Below are 21,199 nucleotides of genomic sequence, written 5' to 3' on the forward strand. Positions count from 1 at the left end.
TTGTGAGTAGGTTTAAGGCTATGCGGGGTGTCAGTTTAATATTGACAATAATGTTTGATTCAGTAAAAGAAACATGATAAAAGCAAAGAGAACCCATAGGCCTGGTGTTCATTGCATTATTTATAGTAAAAGTAGTGAAGGAATAGTTAACTGGGAATGCTCAGAATGAGAAATAGGTATTGAAGAATACACAGATCATCACGTGTTACTTTCCATTCAACATAACTCAAAACTCTGTGCCTATTTACCATGAAAGCATGCCACTCATATCTGTATTAGTAAATCATGTTTGGCCATAACGAACAACCTTTCTTACACAGGATAGTCACAAAGTCATAGTAGATTGTAGCTTGAAAACTTCTTGGCATTTTGGTAGCAGCATTACTTTCAATGCTGTTACTGGCACCCCTTCTAATGATCGTTTTTAGGTCATGGCTAGACAGCGCATGCGCTCTCTCTTCAAGACATTTACAGTTAGTGGAATACAGCCCACCAACAGGTTTACCATTTGTTAGCTGCAACGTCACTCTCATAGCCTTTGTTGCAGTTTCCCATGGTATGCATGTGTCATGCCTCTTCTGGTGTTTTGCCCTCCCCTAAAGCATAGATCAAGTACTTGTCTCTTTTGGGAGCTACTTTTTTAATTATGATTACGTACACCATAGGAGTTTTATTCACACTTTTCTGTCTCACCCCCCCATTGCCCTTTAATTGTGTTTAAGCACTCCACACTAGTGCCGTTCTAATTTCTTTCACAATAAGAAACATGCAAATGCCACTGACTTGTTGTTCCAAGTTATTTCCCCCGAACCCCACACCCTCCTTCTCAATAGCTGTTCTTGCTTCCCCTTCACACTTGGAAGTGGTAGAGGCTGCAATGCAGGCAGAATGTGGGCATTAACAAGTCGAACAGAACAGTATATAATGCCCTATTCTGAAAATATTTTAAAGTGAGAGTGATTTTGAAAACTGGAGCTCACTGCTCATGCAATCTGCGCTGTCAACTGGCAATTTCCAAACATACTGCTGATGTGGCAAACAGGCAATTAAAAAAGGAGAAAGCCGCTTAAGTCAGCAATCAGAGCACATGGCATTATGAGCATGCAAATGAACCCTGGAAAAGTTGCTCAACATTGCAGTTAGGATTAGTAAGAAGTGAAGCTGATATGCAGTGAAATAGAATTTGAAAAATATTACAGTTGTTTGTCTTGAGCAACACACATTTTAAGCATAGAGAACAAATTACATAAAATGTATTAACAAAATACATACTTTTAAACAGCTCCCAAGCATTTGAAACTGGATATTTGGGTTTTTCTACATGTACCTGCAATAAGATAAATGTGTACTGGGACAGAAAAGTCTTTTTTTCACTTTTCAAAACAAATTGCCCACAATGCTTTTGATAAGAGGAACGTGCACTTCATCCTAATAATGCTCCCACTTCTCATGGCACCGTGAGCCCTCCCTCTTACTGCCCCTTCATCTTCATGACACTGCTTCTTCCCTTTCCTCTACGTGACACTGTTCTCTTTCTTCACCGTCCATCCTGCTCCAATCTACCCTTCTCCACCCCACTTTTATCTGCCCCGAACTACCTCACTTCAACCTACACCACTCCAAATTACTCTAATCTTCATCATCTCCAATTTACCCCACTCTAATCTACCCCAATTTACATCACTAGTCTACCACAATATACCCCACTCCAATCTATCCCACCGATTCTATCTCAGTGTACCCCAGTCTCCCCACCCCATTATGCCCCATTACAATCTACCCCACTCTACCCCTCCCTGCTCCACTCCAATTTATCCCATTCCAGTGTACCCCAATTCCGTTTATCCCAATCTACTCCACTTCAGTCTACCCCATTCAAAATACCCCAATCTTTCCCACTCCATTCTACCCCACCCCTCTCTACCACACTCCAATCTACTCCATCCCAATGTGCCCCACTTTACCCCACTCCAATCAACCCCACTCCAAAATACCCCACTCCAATCTACCACACTCTACCACACTCCACCCCACTCCAATCTACTCATATATACTCCTATCTACCCCACTCCAATCTATTCCTACCTACCCCAATCTCCCTAACTCCAATCTGCCCACCCCAAAGTACCCTGCCCTACTGTTCCCCACACCAATCTACCTCACCACAATCTGACCCAATCTACCCACCTCAATGTACCCTTATTTACCCCACTCACTTTTAGCCATATTGAACGGCAGCCACACTGGTATACAAATTGGCTAAAACACATTACCAAATCCAATAGATCTCACACAGGTGAGACCTACTTGCTTTGCCAATGTTTTCTGAATATTGCCCATCTACTTCACCCCAACTTTTTTAAACGGGCACAACTATTTACATTTTTCCTTTTAAAGTCTCCAATATTATCTGACAAAGGAGTGGGCAATAACTGGAGGATGGATGGGGAAGTGGAAGAGGCTGTCTTCGCCTGGTGGGGTTATTAAGTCTGATTAGTTGCAGGCAGCTCGAGGGAAGGTGGGGTGTGGGATCTTTGGAGGCATTCAGAGTGTCCAGCACTACGGTGCTCATATTTATTATTGGTGCCTGGGGTTACCCCAGGGCTTGGATTGGAAAAGAATATGAAAGAGCGAAAATGTTGAAGTGTTCCTGCAAAGTTCCTGTCTACTCAACTGACTGATTTTCCGGCACAAATTAAGCGCTGTACACAACCCTCATCAGATCAGATTTCAAATTAGTTCCAGCACTGAGCTCTTTGTTTGTTAATGCACTGATTATCATGGAATTCTTGTAGACACAGACGTGTCATTAACAGTCGGTTATTTCATTTTAGGAAGGAGAATCTGAGACACTGATAGCATTGATTACTGGAATTTTTGCAGGAGACTCAGACAAAATGATTGAAAAATCAACTCATTCGGAATGAGCATTAATACTGAATTTATTTTATCCGTAAGAACAGCATTTACAAATTATCAGCACTATATACAGTCTCTCATAAATACTCGAGCCGGAGCAGCGCGAGCGCCGCGCCGCCTCTACACCAGCTTCAGACACTGCGTGTTGAAGCTGTCGCCCTCCTTGACAGCCACGGCCTCGAGCAGCGCCTGCTTCTTCTGCATGCTGCGGGACGACTCCAGCTCGTACATGGTGGTCAGATTGAAGAGCACGCTCTCGTGCAGGTAGTGCTCGGGGTCGTGCTGGACCAGGCCCTCCAGCTGCCGGAGGGAGTCCTTCAACCTGCCCAGGTACAGCAGGCACACCGCCGCGTTGTTATTCGCCTACGAGAAAAAGAGCACAAGTGGAAATTATTAATAGGAATGGAACTATTCTTGAAATGCAAAAAAAAAACCATTTTTAAAAAGTGTTATTTTGCAGGTGAATTAGGAGAAACTGTACTTTGCTTTCACTTGCATAAGAAATTACAGCTGAGCAGCAGTGGTGGCAACTCAAAAAGGTCACGCTTTGAAAAATAATATGCTTTCATATTAATTACTCTATGCTACATCTGAAGTTATGTTATGAATACATGGTATAGCGCAAAGACCATAACCGAAAGTATATCTCGGAGCTGTACTTTATCAGGATAGGCTAGTAAACTAAAACAGCCATGTCTTTAAACGTTTTTTTTAATTTATCCTGCTGCGTACATGGTTGAATGTGTAATGGCAGTCTGTTTCAATAGAAAGGAGCTAGGTACGAGACGAACCTTCTGCCAAATCTCGAGGTTCAGGTTCGAGGAGTCCGGAGTAGGGCTTAGTCCTTTGATCTGAGCAGTCTGACAGGACAGCGAAGGCCGAGCCTACTCTGCAAATAGATTGGGCCTTTGTAAGTCAGTGCTTTGTGGGCGAGACAACATACCTTGAATTGCACACGCTTCCTGACTGGCAACTTGTGCAGAACACTTAGGATAGGGGCATAAGAAGAGCCAGAAGGAAGAATATATACGAATCTGGCCGCTGTGTTCTGTACACCCTGTAATTTCGACATTATTGTTTCATTAGCAGCCACAAGCAAGGTATTTCCATAGTCCAAGTGACTGTATTCAAAGTTTTCCTAGAGGCCGGAGGAAGCCACGAAAAAGCTTTTTTTCAATGGGCGCCTGGTAGCAAAGCAGGTTTTGTACGCAGTCGCGACATGGTCTTCATGGACAGAGTGTGATCCAGCTTTATGACCAGATTTTTTCCCACTTGCTTGGGGGGTGGGGCCAACCCGAGATCAGAGGGCCACCCATTGCAGGACCAAAGCTGTTGAGCTTTACCCAACAACAGTATCTCAGTTTTATCCCCATTTAGTTGCAGAAAATTGCTAGACATCCAGACTACTATTTTCCTCATGCAGTCAGAAAAACGGGCTTTGACACTGTCCAGGTCCTTCCCAAAAGAGAGGACTGAGTGCCATTTGCATAAGATATTATTTCAAAGCCACATGTTATGACAATCTGTGCCCAGGGGGCAACAAAGATGTTAAATAAAATGGGGCTCAATGAGGAAACCTGCGGAACCCCCTTGTCAATGCACATTGTGCGTTACTTAAAACAGTCTAGAGTAATCGTTTGAGTCCGGTGTTTCAAAAAGTTGGTAAACCATTGAAGTGCTTTACCATGAATGCCTATAACATTCAACCTGTGAATCAATATTGTATGGATAACAGTATCGAAGGCTGCTGATAGATCTAACAGCACAAGCATCGCCGCTGTGCCAGCATCCAGGGACAGTCTGATGCTTTTCGAGACCAGCACAATTTCAGTATTGTGGTAAGCTCTGAAACCGGACTGAGAGGGATACAGAATCTCATGCTGTTCCACAGTCACCAGCTGCTTGTTTATTATATTTTCCAAAATGTTACTTTAGAGAGGGAGCAACGAGATAGGGAAGTAGTTAAATGGGTGTCCAAGATCTGCATTAGGTTTCTTTCAGAGCAGGGAGATTTGAGCAGTTTTCCAAGCTCCTGGAACAGTAGCTGATTCCAGAGAGGGACATAATGGCCGTAGCCATAGAACTGGAAAAGCTGGCCATAATAGAAGGGGGGCGCAGGTCAAGTGGAAAGCCTGACTTAGCCTGTTCTAGAAACCCCTGAATTTGCTCCAGGGTGGAAACCGCTCTAGTTGGAAGTTGGTCCTAGGAAATGACAAAGTGTAATCTGGAGGATCCTCAGGCCGCCCCACCGTAGCAGAGAAATTTGAATAGATAATATAAACTTTATTCTAAAAAAAAGCCTGCCAAAGAATTGCATCACTCACATGATCAGTCAGTGCTATCTGAAAGGTTGGCAGAACGAACATTTTTACACTGTAAGCATTTGTTCGTAGCTTTTATTTCAACTTCTGTTTATTAAGCCTCAGTTCGAGACACACATAAGAAAAGGGTCACAGTGACACAGCGATAAGCCTACAACCCTCATGGGGCCGGCCGCGTGAAAGAATTCGTGGTGCGAAGTTTGCATAAATCGGAACGTCCAATCGCACTCATCGATCTGCACATCAAAGTCCAGCAAGATCCCACGAAGTCGATCAAGAAGGGGGCCAAAAAGCGCTGCCCGGCACACCCCAGTGATACCCCGCCTCACAAATCTTCCCGCGGAGCGGGCAAATGCAAACATATCAAACAGAAACAAGTAACCGGCCCCAGGGGCCCAACAGTCAACCAGAGGCCCAAGAGAAGGCCGTCAAAAGAGGAAAGCAGAGGTTAGAAGGTGAAGAGAAGAAGAGCAGGGGAGGAGTAGGGCGGAAGTAGAGGAGACAGTCGCTGCAGTGGGGGCGTTACAAATTGCGAGGAGCATAGGGGAGCGCCGCATCTTCCACCAATTGCAATGCTCGCAGCGATGGGGGCATATTCCTAGCGTATTCGCTCCTGCAAAGGTAAGCCACTAGTGGCCTCCAAACCTTTTCAAAGCGGGTCGTGCGAGACTGCAGCCTGGCCGAGAGCAATTCCATAGTAATGACATGCCACAGTCTGCCGAACCACACAGCTAGAGGGGGGGCCTCCACCTTCTTCCAGTATAGAGCAATAAGTTGCCTGGCGGCACCCAACATTTGCATCGCTAAGGTCCAATCACTGCGGGTCAGGGCCAGCAGGTCAACAGGCTTGAGTCCCAGCAGTATCGTGCTAGCAGCATCAGGCAGGGGAAATCCCAGCACCCCCCGAATGTGGCTCAACACCTCCTTCCAAAAGATAGCGATTACTGGGCAGGTCCACCAAATGTGCATGAAGTCACCTGGCACATGATTGCATCTCCAACAACCGGGCGACACAGAGGGAAACATCTTGTGCAGTCGTTGGGGCGTATAATACCACAGCGTCATTACCTTGTACGCATTTTCCTGTTGCGGCACACTGCGGTACACCTTAGGAACATCCCTCCAGAGGCGGGTCCACTGCGCCTGGTCAATATCAGCACCTAGAGTCTCCTGCCAACGACGTTGATACGGGTGTACAGGGGGTGCGGAAGGATGTTGCAGAATCTGATAAATTTTTGATATAAGGCCCTTCGCGCCCGCACCGGAGCGGGCCAGCTTCTCGAATGGGGTGAAGGCCCGAGTGGCCCCCGGGTACATCGCATCCGACAGGGCCCAGTGACGCAACTGCAGAAACTGTAATTCAGCCTCTGGGGGAAGATGGAACTCCTCTCTACAATGGCCAAAGGACTTAATGGAGCTGCCGTCAAAGAGATCCGTAAGGACTTTGCAGTCTTCACGCGTCCACCGGCGAAAGGCGGTAGTGTGATTAGCCGGCGGGAACCACGGATTATCCTCTATGGGGGTGTGGGGTGAGGGGAAAGTCGTCAGGCCCTTTCGCACCGCCACCCTGTCCCACACGTCCAGGACCGTTCTAGTGGGAACCGCCAAATAAGCGCTAGGGGCCCTTCCCGCCCTATGGGTCCAAGCGAGGTTCCAGATCGTGCGACCCGTGACCGCCCGGTCCAGATGCAGCCACCCCTTCTCACTCCGTCGAACACCCCATTCAATGACAAACCGCAAGTGGGCGGCCCAGTAATAGTCCACCAGATTTGGGCATCCCAGCCCTCCACGATCCCGCGGGGCCATGAGGAGTGTCTGGGAGAAGCGGGGTCTCTTGCCCCCCCAGATGAATTTAGTACAGTCCCTTTGCAAGGCTCTAATCTTCGGCAGAGGGATGGGCGTAGGAAGGCATTGGAACAGGTAGAGTATTTTAGGCAGGATAGACATTTTGACCGCATTCAATCTGCCCAGCCACGAGGGGGTAAGAGGTTTCCACTGTTGCAGGTCAGCGAGAACTGATTTGCGGCATTCCGCCCAGTTGAGTGCCGACCAGCCGTTCAAAGAGGGAGTCAGGGAGAGGCCGAGGTATCGGATATGCTGGTCCGTCCACCGGTACGGGCACAGCACCTCCAGGGGGGGAACCTCGGTCGGAGGGATCGTGAGGTTAAGCACCCACGATTTATCGTGATTAATTTTTAAACCTGAGGCGCCTTCGAAGGAACAGAGCACCTCATGAAGCGCCGGCAAGGACCGTCGCGGTTCCGTTAGAGTGAGGATAAGGTCGTCTGCGTATAACGCCACCTTATGGGTCTGCCCCCCCATCTGAACGCCGCAGATGTCCGGGTGTCGCCTGATCAGGTCCGCCAGTGGTTCAATCGCCAGGGCGAACAGCAATGGCGAGAGAGGGCAGCCCTGCCGTGTCCCTCTGCCAATGGCAAACGGATCTGTCAACCTCCCATTCACCCTGACCCTTGCCCTCGGCTCCACATAAGGTGCCATGATCCTGGCTACCATCCTTGGGCCGAGACCTATCCTGCAGAGGACCGCCTGGAGGAACCCCCAATCCATGCGGTCAAACGCCTTCTCAGCGTCTAGTGACAGGAGGCACGCCGGAATGTGCCAATGATGCACCTTCCCTACCAAGTGTGCCAATCTCCGCACGTTGTCTGCCCCTTGGCGGCCCCGGATGAAGCCCACCTGATCAGGGTCCACGAGTTCCGGCATGTGGGGGTCAAGTCTCTTAGCCAGCATCTTCGTGTAAATTTTAAAATCAGTATTGAGCAGCGTAATCGGGCGATATGACGAGCAAAGCGCCGGATCTTTCCCAGGCTTAGGGATTAGAGCTATTTCCGCCATCCCCATGTCCGGGGAGGGACCCTGGCCACCATCGAAGGAAGCAAAAAGCCTGAGGAGATAAGGACCTAGCTGCTCCCGGAAGATCCGGTAAAAAGAAAGCGGTAGGCCGTCAGGGCCCGGCGTCTTTCCCAAGTTCAGATCCTTGATGGCCTCAGTCACCTCGGCAAGTGAAAGCGGCTCCTCCAACCTACCCGCCACGTCGGGATGCAAGCGCGTCCCGCCGTAGTGTTCCAGGACCTCCTCCGGCGGGGTAGCGCCGGCTGGGTCTGCCGTGTACAAGGAGGCGTAATAGTCCCTGAACGCCTGCAGTTTAGCCTCCATCGCCGTTGCCCGAGACCCGTCCGGGAGCAGCACGTTTGCTATGTGGGATCTGGCCGCCTTGACCCTCAGACGTCTCGCCAGAAGCTTCCCCACCTTGTCCCCACCGTCAAAATGTACGCGCTTTAATGCTAATAGAGATTTCTCCGCACGGTTCGCACGTAGCTTGCGCAATTGCCCCCGCAGGTTCGCCAGATGCCTCCGCGCTTTCAGAGTGGACCCCTCTTGGTGTCGCGCCTCCGCCTCCCTCAAGGCCACCACCAGGCCCTCCTCCACTGCCCGTCTTTCTCGCGCTCTCGCTATCTCAAGAGAAGTGATATGACCCCGAATAGTAGCCTTGAAGGCGTCCCACACTACCGGGAACGGCGTTTTCGGCAGATCGTTAAACTCAAAGTAGGAGGCGATGGCCGTGCGGATGTCATCTACCGCCGCAGTATCTCTGAGGAGGTGAGGGGGCAGGCGCCACTTTCATTCCCTGGGGGGACCACTCCGCAGGTCTCGGAGGCGTAACTCCACGTGCGCATGGTCCGAGATGGAAATGTCCGACATGTCCACATCCACCACGTCACATATCAAGTCATGCGATACGAACAAGTGATCGATGCGGGAATAAGAGCGATGCGCACTCGAATAAAAAGAGTAGTCCCGTTTGTCGGGGAAGAAGTAGCGCCAAGCGTCGAAGAGACCCAAGTCGCCCAACTGTTTACGCAGCGCTGAGGACATCGCCCCCGATCCATGAAAGGAGCCCGCACTCCGGTCCAGCGCAGGGCACCACACCAAATTAAGGTCGCCCCCTAAGATGAGCGAGGGTCCGCCCCGAAGGACGTGAGCATGTAAGAGGTCCCGAATGAAGCGATCCTGTGCCAGGTTGGGCGCATACACATTGCACAACGTAAGACGGCGGGAGCCTACCTCGACCGAAACCTTGAGGAAGCGACCGTCACCACCCCGGAAGAGCTTGTCAGTGCCCCGCCTGATGCCAGCTTTGCACAAAACCGCCACCCCAGCCGTTTTCGTATCTGCCGAAGCCCAGAATTGGAGGGGGTATCTAGGGTGCGCCATGCGTTTTGTATCTGCCTGGAGAAGGTGGGTCTCCTGAATGAAAATGATGTCCGGGTCATGCTGCAGGAAGTAATGCCAGAGCTGTTGACGCTTATTGGGCGAGTTAAGGCCCTTAACATTGAGTGATAAAATCTTAAGGGGTCTGGCCGAATCACTCGCCATCATGGAGGTCCCCAAGGTCAGTACGCAGAGCTACGCTGTTCGTAGCTTTTAGAGCTGTATTCACATTCTCTGCAAACGCCTGTCATCTAGTATCGCGCTTGGAAGTTGTAAGTTATAGTCATAAGATCTGTTGCGACTCTCCTTCCATAGTGTAGAATGCACAAGAAAACAATCTCCACCTCAGATTGTCTTCAATCTAGCGGGTAAGTTGTGTTAATGTTACATAGTATTGAAAACACGTGTACCGTGCATTGTGATATACAAGTGAAATGAAAGTAAGAGAAATATCTGTGATCATCACCTGCTTTCGGGAAAGAGGGTGAGGGACATGTGAATCTACAGCACTACACAGAGATGCTTAGAGGATAAGTAACATTTTCCGTTTAGAGCATGCATACCTGTATAGACTGTAAAGCAGTGTCCCAAAAGGGGTGGTTAGTGGGCTGATGATGCAGATGTTTGGAACAAAACGCTTGACACAATTTGGTAAACCATTGCCGGGCAAAATTTGTCACACAGTAGTGGTTAGTAAACATGTGTGATGAGGAACAAGTGGCAACTTCGCAGGTGTCGGCTAGCAGGATGTTTCCAAGGAAAGCCATGGTAGCATTCTTTTTTTACATGGAGTATACCCTGAGGGCACTGGAAGTGTGCGTGTCGCCTTAGCATAACAAGTCTGGATGCACTTACCAATCCATGTCATAATATCGGTTTTAGAGATACGGTGACCCTTGTAGGGTTTGGCAAAGGCCACAAAAATCTGATTTGTTTTACAAAAAGACTTGATCCGGTCTATATAGTACATGAGCGACCTTTTAAGATTTAGAGTGTGTAAGGCCGGTTCCGCTACCGAGTCTGCTTGTGGGAAGAAGACGGCAGCTCAACAGACTTATTGACGTGACGTGGGAAGGTGAGACTACCCTGGACAGACCTAAGGAAAAATTCCTAGATTGTTAGGGCATAAAGCTGGCTAATATGCCTAAACACGGTTATTGCTATTAGAAAAGCTACCTCACATGACAGAAACCATAAGTAACAGGACTGAATGGGTTAAAAGGGTCAACCCATAAGCTGTGTAAGGACTATGTTGAGATTCCACACTTGAGTAGGAGGTGTTCTAGCAGGGGATGGTCTCTTAAGCTCCTCTGTGAAGGCCATTGCAACAGGATTTTGAAGATGAACGTTTGTTCCCTATTTTGCATATACACTGCAACTGTGGCTAAGTTTAAGCACATGGTGATGTATTCTAGACTGCTTTTTGCAAGTGTAGGCCGTAGCAAAAGATAACTAGAATAGAGAGCTTAAAATGGGGTTATTTACTTGGAGCTGCATAATTAGACACATATTTGCCACTTGCAACAAAGCATGCACGGTTGGTGCATTTGTGCACTTTTCGCAGTATAAGCATTCACTTCTCCAGGAGGCCACGATACCAAACACTTGGACCACAGGAGCCAAATTGCTGTGTTGAGCTTTATTAGATCTGGGTGTCTGAGTAGACCCGGTTGTTGAGTGAGAAAGTCAGGCCTCACTCAGCAGCAGTTTCTCATGCGGGCCGATGGACATGTCTTGCAGCATGGAGTACCAAGGTTGCCTGGCCCAGGTGGGGACACAAAGTTGAGTGTCATGGCCACCTGTCTCATCTTCCTCAACACATTTCCGATGAGAGGGGGAAAAGTGTAGACAAATATCGCTGACCAATTCATCCATAGTGAAATGCCCATGTACTGTGTGTACCTGGAGGCTACGAATTTTGAATTTATGGATGTGCCCCACAAATGAAGGTACCTTTAGAGGATTTGTGAATGGATTTCCACTAGCAGACTTGATGTGATCCGCTGAGTAGACCTTCAAATTGGTTGTTCGCCCTCGACAATCCCTCAGCTGACAGATGGTTCTTGATGCAGACCGCCCACCACCAGAACTCCTGAGCCAGTGCAGACAGCAGTGGAGAGTTAGTCCCCCGCATCCCCCCATTCTGAATGCAGTACATGGTCGCCATTCTGTCTGTCCTTATTCGGATTCTCTTCCACTAGATGAGTTTGAGGAAGACTCTTGAGGGCTAAACTAACCTCTAGGAGTTCAAGGTAATTGATGCGACAGCCCTGTTGCTTGTGAGTCCCTATGCCTTGGACACAGATGTGATTGAGATGTGGCCCCCATCCCAACACTAAGACGTTAATGGTCACTTGTAGGAGAGGGTTGAGAAAAGGCCTACACCAACGCAGAGAGCACTAAGTATGGGCGTTTACAGACACTAGATCTTCCCATTGACCTACCGCTTATGCCACTGTCATGCATCACACTCTTGCAGGGAGCACACATGGAGTCTTTCAAACTGTACAATAGCAATGAATGAGGCTCTATCATCCCACACAGTTTCATTATGGTCCTTACCGTAAGAGGACATTTTGTTTGAAAAAGAGGCAGCAGCTGTTAAATGCCATCTGTTTGTTGGGGTATGCTTTTCTTGTAACAGCATTCAGGAGGGAACTTAGAAAGGGCTGAATTTGTTGTGTTTGAAGATTGTGGGCTAGGCTTTGTTACCTGCTGCTGCTCTCTATCAGCCAGTCATCTAAATACAAGAAGACGTGGATGGAATTTCTGGCTGATGCATGGCCACCACTGCCAGGTACTTTGTAAACCCCGTACTGCCATAGTGACCTCAAAGAGCAGAGGACTGCACAGGTAGTTTTGTCCACTTACCACAAAGCTATGGTACCGATGGTGGATGGGCATAAAAAAGTAGGCATCCTTCAGATCCAGAGCCATCATAAAGGCCTCTTGTTGAAGCGGCGTTATGACCTCCTGGACGGTGGTCATGTGGAAGTACTCTGACTGAATGTAGCGATTGAGGCGCCTGAGGTCCTGCAGGTAGTACACTCATTGGACAAAATGATGTTGAGGCATAGTGCCTATACCTCTACGAGATGCAGGAGGAGGTTTTGACTGAGTACATCGCAGTGGGGAAAGAAATCCCCTAGTCTCTCATGACACGTTTTGTGCAATAAGGTGTAGAGGGGTAATGGCAAGTTATTGATAGGATGGAGTGGTGCACCCTGGTGAAGCTGCTTTTACCTTTGCCTTGGCTGTTACTCCTGTAACCTCCCAGGTGTAGCCCTTGCTTGTCTGGGTGTCCTGAAAGGGCGGTGTATGATAACTTTGCACCTTACTAGGCGTAGTGGTCTTAGATCCCCCTCGGAACTGCTGTCTCCAAAATGCAATGTTTGTGGTAGAGGCCTTGAGGGCACATATAGACTTGGTGGCCTTGCTTTTTAGGTCTCGCCTACGCAGCGCGCATGATGAGAACGTTTAATTTGATAATTTGGGGAATTTTATTATCCTAGTTCCCGCAGCCGTTATAAGTGTTTAGCCATGCAACAGTTGATGTTGCACCAAGGATCTTGTGCTGCATAATTAAATACTTATAAGGTCCCAAAGGCGAGACCTATTGGCTATGCCAATGCTTGTTTTATTTCATCAAGCATCTTGTCGACCTGAGGGCCTAAATCCTGGTGTGGGAGCCAGAAGGTTTCTAAGCCAGAGCTTAAGTTTCATCATGCTCCTTATCGGAGTCTTAGCAGAAGACTGGGGGGGCATGATGTGCCCTGCACAGTGGAAAAGCCTGAGTGGCCTGCTTCTTTGTCAGCCTTGAGCTGGGTTAATTCTCTGAAGATGCGAGGGTTGCCACCACCTCTTATGAGAGGCCCAGCATCTCTCTTTCTTCTTCTTCAGAGTGTTCTTAAAGTTGAAGGTGGCGTAGGAGGTGTCATCGTGGTTAGTAGGGAAGCAAAGGTTGCAGACATTGTGCTGATTCAACCACAGGAATATGGTGTTGCATTAAGGACAGAATTGGTAGGGCTGGCATCAAATGTCCTCCCCTAGGCATTCTTTGATGATAAGACCTATGAAAGGGTTCACTGTTTGCCTTCTAAACTATAGGTGACAAAATGTGGACGAGCTGGGACCGAAATGACATTGTGAACATGTGTGTTTATGATCTTATGCTCTAAATGTATGAACCAGTGAAGGAACTGCTACAATTTCGGGGTAGGTTAAACATTAAAATGTAGCACCTTCGTTTGAACGCAAGGCACTTTAGGTGCTTGATAGGAGTCTTAAGTATTTGGTGGGTAATTCTTTCAGTGTAAGTAGGCAAGCGGGTTGTAGGGATCTGCTGAAAGGGAAATGGATCAGCACATTCCAGAAGTATGAAAACATGGCATTAGTCATAGATTTCTATGTGAAGCATAGTGCTTACAATTCGATTTGAGCACCATCAGTGTAGGCATGAGAAGCTCTTCATTTGTAAGATGTTGGTACAATTCTACATGCTGGTTTTAGATACCCTAAAACAGTTTGTAAAGCAGTTGAATCGGGATTTTACACACATGAAATGTGTCCCTAATTGTTTGTGTACATCATTAAGTACCTTAAAGAGTCAGAGAGAGAGAGTTCCCGACATTTTTAAGCTCTAACACTGTGTATGCTGAACCAATGGCAAAGCCGTGGCATTGTCAGAGCAAAGAACATTGGTGGTTGAAAAGCAAAAGGCCTTGGTAGCTGGCTATCCCACTGGAGTCTCAGAAGAAGCCCCCGGATAGCTGGTGTAGAGGAGGGCTTAGGCAACTTGAGCCCAAAAAAAGATGTCTGGACAACTCTGGACTTTCTTTACTGAGGTGGTCATCCTGCAAGTCACGGCCAAGAAATCCGGATAAGTGAAGTTTAGAGGTAACATGTGCAGACTACTACATCAAGGTGAAGCCCTGTGGGACTCTGTTGGAAGTAGAGTTCACTGGTCACTGCACAGATTTTGAAGTTCATGGTTGGATTGCCTTTTAAACATATCGAGTTTTGTCACGTTTATGGAAAGTCACAAGACTTCAATGTGTTGGACAGCTCAGCAGTGACACTTGACCTCCAATCTAAATTATTTCTTTGGGGGTGACGGGGTCACTAACACTGAAGGAGAAGTAAAAGGAAAGACCAAGATCTCCACGCAGTATTATGACTGGGCTCGGGATTGGGCGGCTTTGAAGACTCAGCAGGTACATTTGATATATTCAGATTTCAATATTTAGAAACAATATCTTTTATTATCCCTCCACAAAGTCTTGTAAATCATCAGTGACAGACACTAGGTGACAATCAAAGTTACTGTGTTGTTTTGTGCTTTACAATCCCATTGGGAAACTACCTAATGCAATATGAAACATCTCTTGATAAAAAAGGTGACTTACGGGTAGGTGATGCAAAGTAAAGAATTATCTCTGCAGAACTCCCTCATCAATAAAAACATCAACTTTGAAGCAAGCTTCAAGGATATCACCACAGCATAGTTCATGGAAATATTTAAGAGACAATTGTGCAAGAGATATGAAAATAAGTGAAAAAAACTAAATAGGATTTACTGCTGCCAAAGTCCTTGCAAAAGGGAGGAACAAGGACATTAGTACAGTCTGCAAAGATGTAACACAACAGAAAATCTGATGCTGAAACTCACTTTTAGTAAAAAAAAAAAATCTCTGTTTAGTACCTACTTGGTTGCACTCCCTATTTAACAATGTTTCATATGCAGCAAGTACTCAAGTGCACTCACCAATCCTTGGTTAGTGTCTCCCTATGCATAATATGGATGGCACTCAATAGTACACCACCCTGTTTTGATGCTGTAACAACCAATCCTGCTCCAATACCCTTGACAATGTTCTTCATTTCAGTTTATCATTCATATGTGTCTCCTATCCATCTTCTAACAGATAGTTCATCATGTCTGTGTACTCAAACTAAATGCTGATTTTTAATACCCCGATACATTTCGGACAGGAGAAAGCCCTTGCTGAAGTTTTCTTACACCCAAGACAAAATCTGCAAGCAGCTGCGGAACCCGATGGACTCTATCAAGACTGCTCATTACCCGTCCATTCAGCCAATTTATTTGGGGGTTTGGTTGAAAGACCTGGCCACCCTGCTATGAAAGCAGGTCCACCCCGTCCAGCAGAGGGAACAGTGGGCGAGTACCGAGTTCCAACAGACAGGTGTACTAAATCCTTCTCACCCTTTCGAAGGTGATCAGAATGAGCTGTGCTCGATCCTTGTGCACTTGGACTACTGACGTGGTGGAAATGCTTAAAACAGATTGAGTGATCGGCTGAACCTGAAGGCATCCACGGGGAACCATTCTGAGGAAAGTGTATGGCACAGTTCCTGCTTTGGGCAGTGGCGATGAGATCCATGCAAGGACACTCCAGTCTTAAAAATGTATATGTCAGTGCCAAGCAACACATAAGTTGCGCTCAGCCAGGCGGTCCTGCTCTACCTTGAAAGAAAGGTGCTGTGTTCTAAAAACAGGCCAAAGCACCGTTACCACCGCGAAATTAAGACACGTTTGAAACGTGCACCGTAAATTTTCAAACAATATGGGATGAGCACCGTTCAAATATATAGAAGAACATACTCAGAAAAGCGGTTCCCAATAACAAATTAGACGAGCTTGGCAATTACCATCGGGCCAATGCAACACGACAAGAAAAAAATATACAACAAAATAAGTGATTACCTAATCTTAAAACAGACAGGCCCAGGACCGCAGTCAGGTAAGATGGAAAGAGATTGCATAAGAAAAACAAGGGATGTATTTCTTCTGCCCTGGCTTCAATAGTTAAATGGGTTGGGTTCAGGAATGGAATAAAAAGGAAGTTGCTTTGTATTGGTGCACGAGATGAGGCCTCAATAGTGTATTAAGTGAGTAATGGGACAGGGAACGTAGAGTAGGAGTAAGTGGCTAACAATAATCTAAGTACCTGAAATATAGACACACACATAAATATATATTAAGTTCGCATGAATGCTGAAATAGGTTACTTGTTCAAGGTCAGAAAGATTAATTACATGCATGCCTGAGGGTCTAGTGTTGCCCATACGTTGAATCATACAATTTTACTGGCCACATATTCCCATTCAATAATTAATACTAGGGCTTGAGGGGCCTGAAGTCCTGCGAGCAGTCTTCATTAACCTGGGCGTACCATCCCCATCAGTACGAATGAAAGGACAATTTCCCAGTTCAATTCGAAAGGTCACTTAAATAGACTAGCAGAGGAGCATCTCAAAACCCAAGCATTTTCCTCTAGCCAGTAGGCATGAACCTAAGATGGGAGGACGGGCTTTGGTAACTGGCGCCAACAACTTTGACACCATGACAATAGCTTTGTCATGTGGTGGAACAGTCCAAGTAAATCTAAGGTCCTTTGAGCAAACTCAAAAACTCTGAACTACTTTCAATCTTAACTGTGTAGCGCTCCATCCGGGTGTGATACTTTTTCAAGCACTTCACCAAGCGCTTCTATTGAGTACGTTCCAAAGCATAAGGCCTGCTTCCAACCTGGTCAAGAATAGAACACCCTGTCGTCTATTTTGTCAACAGGAGCTGTTCATCGCTTTCTCCATGGCATCTGTCAGTCCCCAACATAATACAACGCAATAAATGTTTTATATGATGGATCCTTGGCAGCTAACGTATCAGTCAACCTGCATTTTGAGCCTAGCCCCAAATAGAGAGAAGCCCACCCATGATCTGTCGGGTAATGCTGGTGCAGTAAGAATAGTGAACAGATGCCAGCGCTCTTCAATGGAACTCTTACTTTCTAACATAGCATGACTATGGAACCGCCCACGTGGGTATCTATGTTAAGTCCTGAAAAAGTAGATATCCAAGGAAAACATGCAAAATGCTGAGGAATTCTTGCCTCATAGGTGAGAAATATTTGTCTATTTCTGGTAAGCTAGTTAAATGAGGTAATTCTGTTATTCTACCTTGAAGGGCTGGCAACACAAAGTTCTCTGAACTGAAGACCTCTTCTTAGGGGTGACCAATCACTGCAGGAGAAGCGCCAACAATCAGCTACCTTTCAAAAATGTATCTCACACAAACACTGCAGCTAATAGACATCCTATACATTAGTCAAGTTAAAATTCTGTGATTTTAGTGGAATATCATCATATTGTGTGGACTATATATTATAAGGAGTCTGACCTTGATATCTCACTTAGTTTGCTTTGCATTAAAATATGGTCTGTTTATTTTTGTGAAATAATTACACTTTATGTATTGTTTCTAAAATGTATCTCGAGATTATTTAATAAACTTCGGGCAAAAGCCTTTGGTGCAACGCACGGCATATTTAAAGGACAATAGGTAATAAAATGAATAGACTATATTAAAACACAAATATGCAATGTCATGCAGAAACACTTCTCAATGATAATAGAGGGGAAGTGCTTTTTGGGTAGTAGTACCTGACAAAGATCACTTTTTTTGTAAAACAGTACAAATGGTCTATATGGAAAGAAAGGGGGAAAGAAAGGGTAAAAAAAAAGGTGCGTACATTTGTTATCTAAAGATTTCATTTCCTTTGTCATCTATCGCTTCAGTTTAGTTCTGCAATAAATGCCCATTTGCACTTTGTTTCAAAACGCAAAAATGACAAACAAGTACGCAAGACAGTCAATGAATAAGTCTTTACTAAATTAGGACCATGTCAGAGCTGGTGGCACACTGCCAGCCCTGCTACATGCCAGACACATGATAATCAGTTGTGTATTTCTTTTTCTGCTGCCACTAGAGTGACCATCCCCGCTGTAGTTGTTAATCTCACAGAAGTCCAAGGCCGGTGCAATAGAAATCATTTGTTTACCACCAACTTCTCGGAATAAGAACCTAGCCGGATGTGATTAGGAACTTCAGAGATTTGCAATTGCAAATATTTGTTATCCTGACTACATAACCCTTAAAGTAAAATAGTCAGCCACGTCCAGTCCCAAATCCCCCCAAAACTGGAGACATTACCCAAATACAGTATAAATGATTTTCTATTCCAGACCTCCATCAACTCCATAGCATTAACTCAATAGTCTACAAGCTCAAGCAGGGCGCCAGACACTGAACGTACAGAATCACCAATCAACGTATCCATCCAGGAGAGGTGCCTGTTTTCAGGACACTTGAGCATGAAAAATGTATGCAACTTTTTTGTAAAGTACACAATTGTCTGTGCATGTTATATCCTTATAACGATATATATATTTTTTATAGCTTTCCATTCATGCAGCACTTTTACCGTTTCTAAGCGCTGTAATAATGGGTGTATGGAAAGGTAATTCGGCCTTGCAGGGATCTGAACTCGCGCAAGTCGCTGTACATTTCAAAGGTTCAACTCACTGAGTCAGAAAGGGCCATTCGTTAACACTGCATCTTCTAGGATCACCAACAGCTCGGAATTGACAGTGTAAAAAAGAAACAAGCATTGGCAAAGCCAGATAGCTCTTACCAGTGCTTTAAATGGAAATAATAAGTGCACATACTCACCAAATTGAGATGTGGACCAGAGGGTGGGGCGGGGCTATGGGCAGCGCAAAGGGATTCGGCCAGGGGCACCATTTCAGCATTCATGCACCCAGACAGGGCTTTCAGTACATGTATTTTAGAAACGCGTACATTAGTTGCCCTCATTACAAAACCTTGATCCCACGTATCAGCATCACTATCGCCACCTTCCTTCTCAGTCTGGTTGCAAACCAGTGCTGCTGTAGTCTGCTATGCCAGCAGGAAGCTGCCTCTTCGATTTCCCGAGAGTCAGGAGATATGCCTGTTAGCAGGCCCTGCTCTCACACCTACAGTGCTATGGACTACAAAGAGCCTGAGTGGACACTGCATCAGGCATCACAATGTGAGTCTGGCCCCTCCCAAACTTCCTGCCAACTCTGAATGAATGCCTCCAGGCCGCGGCTCATTTAACACATTAAAAGGGGAGATCAGAGTGCTTCGGGAAAACGGACCCACTCGGTGTCAGCTGTGTTACGCTTTTTTTGTAAATGGCAATTTCACGGAGGTTGGCTTACATCCCCATGAGTACCGGTACTCTCTTTGGACAAAGAGAAGTTCCGGTACTCAAGCGCCGAAAATTTAGAAGTGCCGGTACTCAGTACCGATGAGTACCGGCCCATTATAGCACTGGCTCTTACCTATGAGACTTTGCCAATTTCTTGTAGACACTCTGCACAGCATCACCGATTCACAAGGGAAGGGTACGATCCCATCTCTCCAGACCTATATAAATCCAACCACTGGTTTGACTGAGCACCCGCCACTGCCAAGGTTTTCTTATGTGTTGAGCTCAAAGTCCACTCCCAGACAAGTGTCAATCCTAACTGGAAATAGAGGGGCGGCTCATCCATAGAAGCGTTGGGGCATGGACCCCTCAACAACCCCCCCACTCCCATGAGCCACTACATCCCAGGCACACTCACTATGAACGATTTTTCCCTAAATTACTTTTTCAGTCATACCGGCATTACATTTTTCTGATTTTAGCGGTGAGTCCACGTAAATCTCTCTCCCGGCAAAGCAGTAGACTGGTGTCTACTATTGCCAGGACGTAGTTGATTGGGAAACTGTGTGAAGTGAACTGCGCATGTCTGATTGGCCGGTGTTTTTGCTGTCGCCAGCCTGACGAGCAGTTCAGGCTTCCACAATAAATGCTAGCTGGGAGAGCAAAGACACAGCACCATCGGACTGCGACAGAGAGCTGTGCTTGCCAGCTATAACCATTCCTGTCACTGCTCTTATGCTGTTTAGTATTATAAGCAACATGGGAGCAGTGCAAGGATTGGCTTGGATGGTGTTCCCCAGTATGAACATGTTTTCAGCCAGGCAGCTTGTGAGGTGAGAGGATTCAACCCCAGTTGGGTGTAGATTGTGTAACAATTTGCAGCTGGGCCTGAGTTGCTGAATCCTACGAATATTATAGGAAGACAACAAGGTACGTTTAAGTATATTTAAGAAGTGTACACAGTAAGCTGTAGCATTCATATTGCAGAGGTGATCAGGGCACCTTTCTATTTATATTTCTGTAAAGCAAAAGCATTTACTGTTATGTGCCTCACCACTTTCAAGAGTAACCAGCAGCCCCTGTGGAAATGGCCTTTCAATAACATGTTCCCTCCCAGCAGGGTCATAAGCTAGGCATTGTGAGCGCATGTAAAGAATTAAATTCCCTGTCAGTAGATGAGTCTGGCCAGAAGCTCAATGTAGATGTTCAACAGGTGATGTGATAAGGCAGATCCCTGCGGAACATTGCGTTCAATAACAGATGGGAAGAGGGGAAGGAGAAAGAATTGAAGAATGGACCCAATTCACGAAAAAGGACCTACACTAGGAAAGGGTTCAATTGGATATTCTGACAGCCCGTTCTCTCTCCAACAGGATAACGTTATTGACATTGTCCATCACTGCTGACAGATCGGGTAGAATCAGGGCACTGACATAAATATTTTTTGTCCTGAGGCCATCCGTCTTTCACACAAAAATGATGTCGGATTGACACAGAGTTGCCAATTTAGATGCTTTGGGTACTTTGCCACTGTTGATCAGTGTCAAAGTACAAGTGTTCCCTATGTAAAGTGTAATGGTAATTGGTTGGCTATGATTGGTATGTTTGCCTTACTAGTAAAGTCCCTAGGGATGTGCACTGTGTGTGCCAGGGCTAGTAATGCAAAGGCAC

General features: G+C 46.4%; 1 protein-coding gene across 1 annotated transcript in view; it reads right to left on the minus strand.

The window, feature by feature from the left end:
• Positions 1-2,924: 2,924 nt before the first annotated feature.
• The window catches only part of TRAPPC12 (trafficking protein particle complex subunit 12), a 1,039,319-nt gene continuing 1,021,044 nt past the window's right edge, over positions 2,925-21,199 (minus strand). The window contains exon 12 of the mRNA XM_078647874.1: positions 2,925-3,282. Coding sequence (XP_078504000.1) covers positions 3,040-3,282 — 243 coding nt within the window. The 3' untranslated portion in view covers positions 2,925-3,039. The remainder of the gene's footprint in view (positions 3,283-21,199) is intronic.

This window comes from Lissotriton helveticus, chromosome 6, assembly GCF_964261635.1.
Source record: "Lissotriton helveticus chromosome 6, aLisHel1.1, whole genome shotgun sequence".
Lineage (NCBI taxonomy): Eukaryota > Metazoa > Chordata > Amphibia > Caudata > Salamandridae > Lissotriton > Lissotriton helveticus.